Source organism: Lycorma delicatula, chromosome 2 (assembly GCF_047948215.1).
Source record: "Lycorma delicatula isolate Av1 chromosome 2, ASM4794821v1, whole genome shotgun sequence".
Lineage (NCBI taxonomy): Eukaryota > Metazoa > Arthropoda > Insecta > Hemiptera > Fulgoridae > Lycorma > Lycorma delicatula.
In genome coordinates this window covers 26503678-26516239 of record NC_134456.1, presented here as the reverse complement: position 1 = coordinate 26516239, position 12562 = coordinate 26503678, and the positions used below count along the sequence as shown (strand labels likewise).

The 12562-nt window shown below is 29.1% G+C and overlaps 1 protein-coding gene across 1 annotated transcript in view; it reads right to left on the bottom strand.

The window, feature by feature from the left end:
- LOC142320584 (phospholipid-transporting ATPase VA) overlaps positions 1-12562 on the bottom strand; it is a 142795-nt gene that overhangs the window by 62841 nt on the left and 67392 nt on the right. Inside the window, exons 8-11 of the mRNA XM_075358544.1 lie at positions 8719-8883; positions 6946-7303; positions 2427-2582; positions 1038-1193 (exon numbers count right to left, since the gene is read on the bottom strand). Of these exons, the coding sequence (XP_075214659.1) occupies positions 1038-1193; positions 2427-2582; positions 6946-7303; positions 8719-8883 (835 nt within the window). The remainder of the gene's footprint in view (positions 1-1037; positions 1194-2426; positions 2583-6945; positions 7304-8718; positions 8884-12562) is intronic.

Here is a 12562-nt window from a genome sequence, read left to right as displayed (position 1 = left end):
TGTGTGTGTGTGTGTGTGTGTGTGTGTGTGTGTGTGTGTGTGTGTGTGTGTGTGTGGGTGGGTGTGTGTGTGTGTGTGTGTGTGTGTGTGTGTGTGTGTGTGTGTGTGTGTGTGTGTGTGTGCGTGCATGTGTTATAATATGACTATTACAGATTACACTTATCCTAGCATGTGCCAATTTTTTATTGCTATATCACAGAGCATAGTCATCTGTGAAAACAATCTATTCTAAACTGCTTTCAAAATGCTGACCAGAAAGGAACTTCTTCAAGAAAAAAACAAGAAAGAATTACTTGCCAGAAGTAGAAAGGAAGAAAATTCATTTATTTTCAGGAAAAGGATGGGTTGCTAAGTTTAAACCCAGTTTGCAGGCACGTACTTTAATGATGCAACACAATGTTTGCAAATTTTAATAATTCAATTTGTCAAGTATAACTTCACTGAAAACAACTAACTGTTGAACATCAAGAAAAGACAAGACAAAAGATAACATTCTGACCTATCTATTCACACACAGTTTTGAGCAACTATACATACAAATCATGACTTTATTCACACTCCAATATATTTCATTAAACTGCCTAAAAAGATGTTCTTACTCTTTATTTCATTACTCAAGGTATTTTAACCATACACATTATCAGTCAATGAATCCCAGTGGTTTCATGTTTCTTGCATTTAACAAGTCATATTTCACTATCAATGTGCTGGCTTCCTAATTATATTTCATAATTTAAATGTACCAAAAAGTACATAAATATGATGTTGTTTTCATTTTAGTACAGGCGGTTTGGTAAAACATGAAAAAATCTGTACATATGCATTTCTATAATTTTACAATACAGTGAACTACATACTTTCATCAGAGTATACCTTATATTCTCATAACTTAATTTTTCTAAAACTACTAAGAAAATAGAAAAGAACTTTTCATAAAACATTTTCAATTTTTACAACTAACATTGAAACAATACATGATACTGAAGTATACTTATTGATAAACCACTAGAAAAAACAATAGATAAAATTTTACTTACTAATAGGAGAAAGTTTAGAGAGCATGGATGAATCAGCACCTTTAGAATACATAATAATTTTTCCAGATTGTGGATGCTTCAAAATTACAGACATGCATTTCCGACTTGCATCAAATGGAAGAACATTTAATACTTCATACAATACTATGCTTTCACCTGTTAAAAAGCAATAATTTTTGTCATGTTTAAAATAATTTGATTTAAAATCATCATGAATACATGATTTAAAGCAATGTAAATGAAAAATGAAACATTGAAACAATACTTGGGTCAACACAGATTAATTACTATATATTATAATACACAATGTTCAAGATTAAGTTATGTGCATGATGTAACACACAACCGAAAATGGTCCTGAATCTAATTAACTTGTAGTATAACTTTAATCTAATCACGTTAGTTAGGAAACATATAAACTGAATGGCCAATTGGTCAGTATTTGAATACTGGCATTTACATCAATTGTTCTTGGATTTGATTCCTAATAAGGATCTGACATTTTTCACCTATAATTTCATCCATCTCATCTTCATTGTTAAAATATGTGTAGTATGCCCAAGTTTTTAATATTAACATAAAATGAATTTTATAATTTAACGAATCAAAAAAAAAGTATTTACTGCTACACAGCTACTATCCCCAGTGAGTATAAAAAATGTTATACATCGTTTTTGAAAGAAAGAGGTAAACATATTTATTGCACTACTTGCCCTAGACTTTCTGGGTTTGATATATATAAAGCATGAAGTATAAGAGTTACCAAATAGAAACAACAGTGCTGTTTGCTACATAGCCACTATTGTTCAAGTATAGAGAAAGGTATCAGTTATAAAGCTGAATATCAATATCATTTAAATGGATTCATCATCATGCTGATATACAAATATAATCAGCTCGGAAGAGAAGGAACAAGATACCATTCCACATTTTATTCCTTTTAAGCCTGGTATAGGATATTCTTTAAGTAATAAATAATCAATCTCATCATACTGCAACATAAATTACATTTTTTTTATAAATTATTTTTTACCTTCAAGAAAAAAACATTAAAATATTTATATATTTTTTTTTAAATTCACGAGTCATAGTTTAGCGTAGAAATAATATTATACAATGACTATTGAATATATATTACATAAAAATTAGTATATTATATTATATATAATATATATTAGTATATTATATAAAATTAGTATATTATATACAAAACCAAATTGACAAAGAAATGTCTAATACCATATTGGCATAATACTACATCACATAAAGATACAAAAGTAACTTTATATAAGTTTTCAAGAGCAAATAAGACAAATGAAATGAAAAAAGATTAAGATGACAACATAAGCTAGCAGGTTGTTTTGTGATCTAGACAAATTCTTGACCTACCCAATATACTAACTGTAGCTGTAGTAGGTGTCCTGTTAATAAGTTGAATATTATAAGCGTAAGCTGTCTCAACTAGGGCCAATTCATCAGGACTTTCAGCCTCAAAAATCGGCTTCTGTTTTGATGGTTTTTTGCCAGCAGTTTTTGATGCAATACCTGTTTACAAAAATATTACAAAGAAAATTAAATAAGCTCATATAAAAACAACTAATCATTTTTAACTAATTATTAATAATAAACTATTATTTTTTTTAGATTATTATAAGAGAAAGCTGTCTACCACATATCTATTGAGATGGTATTCTTTATCAGTATATATATATAAAATAATATATATTATGGATACAAATTACTTTATTGAAATTAATCTTTTTAAGATTCCTCAGTATAGTTAAATTACATTTAAAATCTATTAAGTAAACTACCTAGTACAGAATATTGAGGTAAGAAATATCTTACCTTAATTTTTAATGACAGTATTTTCATGAGATCGTACATCCTCAGTCATGATTGAAATAATTCCATAAACGCATAATAAAATTATAAAAATACTAATATCATAATAATTGTATATTAATTTATACAAATGCTGCTAACTGCTGCAGTTTTTATAAAAATGTCTCCTTCAAACACGGTTTGATGGTTTATCTAATTGAAATTTTGTTTGTATATATTTATGTAATATTTTTCTAATATATTCAATTTTATGTCATCTTAATTAATTTCTAATATTTCAAAAATTTGGTTAATATCAGGATTAGAATGTTTTTTGTTTATTAAATGGTCTGCCATATTAGATAAACCTAATTTATAATTTTTGTAATTTCTACAATGTTTAAGAAATCTAATTTTAAAGGATCTATTTGTTTTTTCCTATAGCATCACAATCATTACATATAATTTTACAAATTCGACACAATTATTTTTTTAGTCAACTTTCACGGGATCCTGCATCAACAGTCAGTACACAATTCCATAATTACATCAAACAAATAGAAATAAAAACTTAAAAATATCTTTTAAGTTTATAACTTTTTCTTTTTTGTTATTTATTTGATGTAATTATGGATTTGTGTACTGATGATGTGGGATCCTGCAAAAGTCGACTATTGGTTGTGTGTGTGTGTGTGTGTGTGCGCGCGTGTGTAAATGAAATAAAACCACCAAAACAAGTGAAAAGATAGTTAAACTTACCCTGATAATTACAAGAATTGATTTTTACAGGAGCCTGCATTTTCAGTTGTTATTAAATTCTATAATCACTAAATTAAAAATACTAAAATAATTTTAGTATTTTTAATCTTTAATTTTTTAATATACAGTTTAATTAATAAATGATTCAATCATGACTGAGGATGCGAGATCCTGCAAAAGAACTTTCATAATAACATTATGGTACAATATTTGTTATCTCAATATTCTGTACTAGGTGGTTTATATTAATAGAATCTAGAATATAATTTACAGTACATAATCTAGTTTCTATATATATATATATATATATATATGTGTGTGTGTGTGTGTGTGTGTATGTATGTATGTATATATACATGCACTAGTAAAAAGCAACAAAATTTCACAGATTACTATTTTATAGTTTTTTGTTTTAATTTTTTTCTTTGTATTCATAATATCACTGTTAAAGATTTCCAAATTCCATACCCAATTATTAAACTTCTATACCAACTGCACGATAAAACTTCTATACTAATCCCTCATGCTTTGTTGATAGGTCAAAAATCAACTTTCTAGATACTCTTACTCCAACCAAATATTAGCTTGTAACCAACTCCATCATCCTTCCTTCTTTTTCTAGCAAAAATTATTTGTATAAAGTCTCTAATCTTTCTGTTTCTGTTTTAGCCTCTGAAACCAATGTAAGGTATTACTTCCGAGGATAAATGAGGATGATGTGTAAAAATGTAAATGAAGTTGTAGTCTTGTACAGTCTCAGGTCGACCATTCCTGAGATGTATATATAAGATCTGTTTAAACATAAATTTACTTAAAATAGCTCTTCAAAGATGTTTACTTTGCACTCATTCCTCTATATATATATATATATATATATATATGAATGATACGCAACTTATGAAGTATTGAATGGCACTTTGAAAGAAAATAAATATATATATATTTCTTCTGCCCGTGTGTATGTGACTGAAGTCCTCCTAAATGGCTGGACTGATTTTGATGAAATTTTTCTGTGTGATTAAGTTGATTTGAGAATGGTTTAGATTCACAATTTGATCCAATAGAAATGTTTTTTAATTTATTTATTTATTTATGTGTTCTTGATCTTGGGATGGTTAAGGTTCACAACTAGATCCAGTAGGCCGCGCTACAATCGCGTTAAAAATTTTTTTTTTAATTTTTGGCATATCAGTCAGACCCGGTAGTTGGTGCTGATCAGTTACTTGCATAGTAGCTTACTGTTGTTATTACATTAAAATTTGTATTTTTAACGGACTACTGTGTTTAGAGAGTAGTCTGAATTAAATCTGATAGGTAGTGCTGTTTTGACAATTGGATTTATTTACATTCTGACTTTTATAAAGTGAAAGGTTAAATTTTATGAAGTTCCGTAACTTTTTATAAGTTTCTTAATGTTCAGTATTAATTGTAATGACTTTGCAGCCACAACCCTTTTCGTTAAAAAATTACTTTCCACCGAATACTGTGATTAGAGAGTGGTGTGAATTAAATCCGATAGGTAGTGCTGTTGTTTTGCCATTTGGATTTATTTACATTCTGATTTTTACAAGTGAAACATTAAATTTTGTGAAGTTCCTAATGTTCAATTTTTTAAGGTTTTATGAAACTTTCAATTGTGATCATTTAACCTATACGTATACTCAAATCTAGCAACAGCAAAGCATTGCCAAGTCTGCTAGAATTGAGCACTTATTGAGAATATTGTATTATATTATATATAATTTATTGAAATAACACTTTGAAGTGTAATTAAAAAACATATATTGTCCAAATTTATAAGGTGCAGTATTGAAGTGAGTATTTTACACAATTTTATCATGAATTTTAACCACGTATACACGTGCAACTTAACCTGCAAATTTAAATTGTCATTTCTCATTTGATTCTATGCAACTTATGAAGTATTGAATGGCACATTGAAAATAAAAATGTAAGTTTGTGAAATAAATTATAACATTTATAAAATTAAAATATAAGTTACTTATAATAATTATAGTTTAAAGTATATTTAAAAAATTGAAGTTATCATTTTTATAGCTGATTAATTTTATAAAATTTTTTCTAAAATTGTTTTTAATTTACAATTATCTAAAATTTGGTAAGAGACGTTAAAATAAAGAATGAGAAAAATGATAAAAATTTCGACTAAAATTTTAACTACGTTGCTTTTTCTTACAGTGCTTTAATTTTTTTATTAATTGATTAATTAAGCTATCACATGGTTATGAAACTTCAAAATTATTAAATAAAAAAAAAAATGTAGCGTGTACTTTTTTAGAATGATCTTAAGTGAAAATTAGCAGTAATGTGGATGAAAATGTATTAATTACACTAATTATTAATTTTACGTTTTGATTTTTTAATTCAACTTTCATCAGACATCTCAATATTTAGTGAAAATAAATATTAACCATACTACACATAATTAATCAACAACCCATTACAATAATACAACAATCAGAAACTGATAGTCATATTAATGAAATTTTGTCCAAATTCCTGCTAATTTTAACTTAAATAAGTTACTTATATTTATGTGTAGTGCATTTATTACAGAACAATGCTGCTGCATCAGGACAATGTCTGTCGGGTCTGCTAGTCAATGTATAAAATTCCTGTACAATGTAATATATATTTTTTTTTTTGTATCTATATCAATGTATATTATATTTTTTATGTATCAATGTATAAAAATGAGCTTAAAGGCTTAAATGTATTAACATAAATGTGGATCAATTAATAACCATTATATTTATGAAGAAAATTAAAGAAGAAAAAGAATTATTAAAGTTGAAGCAATATTAAGAGGAATTTCCAACTGTTGTTGTCTTTTGGCTAAACTTAATTTTACATTCTGAAACCTATGACATAGAATACATTTTAACTACAGTCAGTTAATGATGTAATACAGGTGAGAGAAAATTTATTTTTTACATCAAGTAATTTTATAATCAGTGCGCATTAATAATAATTAAAATTCAAGACTGAAAATGGTCTTGGATAGATGTCTCCAGTGACAATTTCTGTTTTACTACTGTATTTAGGGTAATTCTTTTCTTAATATACTGAACCAATAAAACAACAGTAGATACAGTCTTGAATTTTATTTAGTAAATTAATTTCACTTTTCTCTCTGCTGAAATGTTTATTTATTGAACTGAACTAACCAATTAAACTTAAATAAACCTATTAACAAAACCTTTCCTTTCCTATACCTTAAACTTAAAATTGAGACTTGTTAATTATGCATATTTCTCATAGTCATGCTGTAAATCTATTTAAAATAATAAAAGAATCAATTTACCATTCTTTTGTTTCCTAGAAACAACACTGGACAAGATATTAGGCACAGGTACATTAAGCAGCTTAGATTTCAACTGGGTCTTTCTAGTTCCAACTGCAGGTGAAGAATCAGGTGAAGATGAAATCGGAGAAAGCGTAGTTCCAGAAACAACTGGAGGTCCATTTTCCACTACATCGTTCATCAATGGTGTCGGTGAAGGTGTAATAGAACGGCTTTCAGTTAAACGTCTGTATCTTGAATTGCTACTAGGCACAGATGAAGAATTAGGTACAAAGTCAACTTGCAATGCTTGCTCCTCTGAACTTGAATGTAAAGGTTGTGGTTTTGAAACTGGCTGTATCACACCACTTTCATTCATCTGCAAACAGAATAAAAATAAACAAATACTAGTACAAAGTAAGTTACATAAAACTTTACTATATTATTTCCTACATTAATGTATCTACTATATTAATCCTACATTTGTTCCTATTTAGTGTATTAATTTTGTATTTTTTTTTTTTTTTTTTAAATATTTTTAACCACTCTCAGAATACCTAGTAAGACTAAAATACAAAGTTTAATACTCAACCTTATCACATCTTTTTAAACACAAATTTTGAATTGATCAACAATGTCAATATTAAAAATAATGTTCAGGTTGTATTATGTTGTATAAACATTTGTTTTATGTTTAATATATAAATCCACAATTTTAACAACAAATAATAAGTAAATTTTTATAACTATAATAATAAGAAACAATGACTCATCCAAGCTGTCTAAGTGTAAACATTATATTAAATGGTTGAATACTTCTAGTAAGCAAAAATAATTGTTTCAAATGTGAACATTTTAGATAACTTGCTTTCTTTGCATTCTTTTCTTTAATGTTAAATAAAAATTTATTTCAGTTCAACATTAACAATTACAAAATTACAAAAACAAAGGAAAGGTTCTCTCAGTTTCACTAATATATTTTTTGAAAGGCACTCACTGCAATGTAATAACTGCACTGCAATAAATTCAACAAAATTTAAGAAGAAATAAAGTTAATCTATTAAGATGTGTATATTTGTCCCTTTATGAAGAAATACCTTTTGTTTAGTTAAAACAATGCGCAAAGAAACTCATCGATTGCTAATCTGTAAAATACTTCTTTTAACGCCTTTATGACATTTGAATGGAGAAAATGGAATACTTATGTAAAAAACCTTTTTAAAGTCAAAAACTTTAATCAAACCCCCAAACAAACAAGCATTAAAAAAAAAACAAATCAATCGATATCCATCAAAATCTGTTGAAATAATCTTTAGAACTGTAATATTTTCTATTTAATAAAATTTCCACTTGAAAGAATAAAAATTTTATTACCAAGAATAAGAAAAGCGTATGTGGATGTCACATGACAATCCAATTTTATTGTACTAAATAATCAGCTCTTTTAGTACATGTAAATATGGCCTTGAACTTAACTGTAAAGATATTAAATTAGTTTGAAATGTTTTAAATATTTTTTAATATCATGACAAATTTGGAATTAATCAAAAAACAAAAATTCTCTCTATTTTGTGATGTTCAGCTTTTCCTTAACAAAAATAGTTCCCATAAATGTACTGTGTGAATACAGCTTCAACATCAACATTTGTTTTTATGATTCATTAACAAATAAAAAATTTTTGTTTGGATTTTTGAATTCCGACAAATCTGAAATTACAAAGTAGGATCTCCAAAAAACAATGAATACACTCCTTTTTTTAATTGTGTTAAAGTGCTTAAACTGTTAATACTTACACTATCATAATGAGGATGGTTAGCAACAATAACAGTATTGCATAGTGCCAAGACTAGCAGGAATTCTTGTATCCTCTGTCCAGTAATACTTCCTCTATGCAATTCCCCAATGACATTGGAATTAAGTGTAATGGTACCAGATGAACTATGAAAAGTAGCTACATTCTGTAAAACAAAAATAAAAATTTCTGTTAAATATATAACTTTTGACAAAATAAACTAAACAATTTATATTTATCTGATGAAACTAACCCTCTAAAACAGACCTCCATGCATGGATGCAATTACTTTTTGCTACCACTCCATGTTGGTAGTGTCTCGGCCTTTCATCTGAATGTCCCAGGATCAAGTGGCATTTTTCATACACTACCAAACTTCCATTTCATATTCCCACACACAAGCTTCAAAGCTTATATGATAAATTAATTATAAAAAAAAAATTTTATCACATAAACTTGAATTTTTTAAGTGAAAATATGAAATGGAGTGTTTTTAGTGTATGAAAAAGCTATGCCCAACTAGGATTTGAATCTGGGACCTTCTGGATAAAACACAGAGCCACTACCATTCCACCATGGAAGTTATCAGAATAGAATGGTGATTAAATAAATATTGTTCATAAAACATTTTTCATACACAGTATGTATGAAAAGTTCCCGAACTAAATTAAGTAAAAATACTGATTTAAAGATAAACGAGTTTACTCACATCAGCCCTCTACATAGAAGCTCTAGTTATACACTCATTAAACGCTCTGGAAAAATCACTAAATCACTTGGTGGGATCGCTTCCAACTGCTCGGTCCAACCCCTTTGAATGGCCGGAATGTCAACGAAAAAGTGGCCTTTCATCTTCAACTTGAGTTTTGGAAACAAAAATAATCTGCTGGAGCCAAGTCGGGAGAATAGGGCTGGTGGGATAAGACAGTCGTCCGATTTGTGGCTTAATAACATGTTAAAACTGTTGCCATGCATGCTGGGGCATTGTCGTGAAAGAGAGTCCTGTACGAATCCCGATACTCGGGACGGATTCGACGAGTGCGATGCATCAGGCGTTTCATTTCTTCCAAATAGAATTTAGAATTCACGTTTTGACCATTTGGGGCAAATTCAAGATGAATCACACCCTTCGAGTCGAAGAATGCAACCAACATCGTTTTTACTCTTGATTTTTGCTGCTTGCTTTCGCCAGCCTTTGTGCTCCATGACTCAACCATGCAGCAGATTGACGCTTCGTTTGCAAATCATACATTAAGCATCAGCTTCCATCCTCAGTTATAATTGTTTGCAAAAAAGTCGGCTTGCTATCGGCAGTTTCAATGAAGTCTTGAGCGTAAGAAAGACGCACCTGTTTTTGTACTTCAGTCAAGAAGTATGGAATGAAACGAGAGCACACTTTTCGGCGGTTCATTTATTCTGTTAGAATCGTATGTACCGCATCTTAACCGATGTTTAGCTCTTCTGCTATGGCTCGAAGGGTAAGATGAGATTGTCAAGCATGAGCGCGCGCACTTTCACAACGTTTTCGTCGTGAATAGCTGTTGACGGCCTCCCGCTTCGTTCATCATCCTACGACTTTCTACCATCTTAAACCGCTTCCTCCACGTGTTCGTTGTAATACGAGATGCGGCTCATCACCGAATGCTTGCTGTATTATAGAATAAGTTTCAACGAAAGATTTTTGATGTCTAACACCAAAATTTTATCGCGCTTCTCTGTTCCATGTTGTGAACTCGCACAAGGTCACATAAACACAACGTACGCAGCCGAATATAACTCGAGACTGAAGTGACGAAACGTGATGAAATGTTGTACGTACACTCGTCAACATCGTATAACATAGTTCCTTGGTTGTCCGAGAGATGAAGCTACTTGTATCGACTACAGAAATCTAGTTCTGGAACGTTTCAGACCTACTGTGTACATATTTATTTAAGTTAATCATATGCTATCTTTGATTATTAATAACATATAAAGAGTAATAATTTTTTTTCTTTTTTTAACGTTTTTTCCAAAGTCTTTTAATAGATAGAAATGTATTTATAAAAAACAAAATTTTGTTATCATAAATCTATTATTATTTTTTTTTTTAATGTTTAATATGTATGGTTAAAAATTTATAGGCCATGTAGCTATAAATAAAATTATCTGCCTTCCAATTTATATATAAATGATCCACACAAACAGAATTGAAATAATTTCTTTTTGAGTTTATTAAAAAAAATGGCTATTAAGAATTCAATAGTATAAATACTGTAAAGGGTAAAGAGGCTTCCAAAAAGTAAAGAGAGGGGGTAGAAAAAGAGAAAGAGAGTGAAGAAAATAGAAGAAACGACAAAGGTATTCTTTTTAAAAAATGATTTATACAAAAGCATAGAAGATAATAACAAAAGAAATTATTATATACTTGACCAAACAAAAGGACAAATTGAATACTGGTATTACAGGTCAGGTCCAGAGATACTTCCAGGATCAACGGGATGACAGTTTTCAGTTTTTTTTTTAGTCAGTGTGCAATAAACATAAGTACAGCATGCGACAAATGTGATCACCAAGTACATCCCAATCACATAGGGGAAGACACCCGCCTTGTAATGCTTTCAGTCGCCCCCCCCCCCTGTTCCTAGCCCTTATGGACTGTAACGGGTCATCTTTTACCCTCACGTTTTACTTTTACTAACTTTTTACATCTCACAGAAATAAGTCAGGCCTCGTTGGGATGCCACCAATGTAAATGTCTCAGTAAACATTTACATCGGTGATTTTTAAACTCAGCTTTTGCCTTTGCTGTAGACCTTGTCCAGACATCTTGAATGTCCTACATCGTTGCCCTCTTAACTAGTTAGCCAAGTTCACAGAAGCACAAATCCCACGCCTAGTTCTACTTTTACTGAGCCACTTTCTTGTAAATGTTTCAAGATTTTGAGGCAAATTGAAAAACAACATACCACCAAAAATGTTGTTCGCAACAACAAAAATTTAGTCCTAGTTCCCTTAGTGAACTCAACTTCAGTTCATACCCCTGACTTGGTGACCACAGAGTACAGGAGCATTCAGAGTGAGTGTGCAGTAACAGACAAGCGAGAGAATGTCATGAATATTTCATTTTGGACAGTGGTTAAAAACAAGAAGCTGTTTGGCAAGTCCTTCATATACAGAAGTGAAAGTTACACTATTTATTTATAAAGTGTAAGGTAATTCTTTTTTTAAACATTAAAAGTGAAAAATTCTTGCATTAAGTGAATTGTTATTTTTCAATAGTTATCTTACTGTTAATTTAATATTAGTTTCAATTCGCTATTGTAAGGTATAGAGAAGATTGAAATTGTATTTTAGTATTAATTATTTACTTGCTACTGAATTACTTTGTATTTAATTTTAATAACTATTTTCAACATTATAATTTATTTAAGAATAATAAAATTGTATTTCTAAGAATTTTTACGTGTGCTATCATCTCTAAATATCCTTGACAAACCACAAACATGACAATACCAACAGTACTTTATATCCCTATTTAAATGTGTATATTTTTATTCAACTAAATAAAGTATATTTAACTTATAAAAATAATTACAGTAGCCAGGCTACATTAATCACAATTAAATTTCAATCACTCGAACTTTTCACTGAAATGTTTAAAAAACCAAAACTAATGAATAATAAATTTATTCAGATACCCACATTAACTTTTTTTGGTAAAAATAATTAACCATCCAATCAGAAATTTTGGATATACTATTATCACAGATTGTGATAAATGAACTACACAATTTTCAATTTTTTTTTACGATATCTGCAGGAAAAACACATGACTGACCAAAATCATGTAAATATGTTAAATT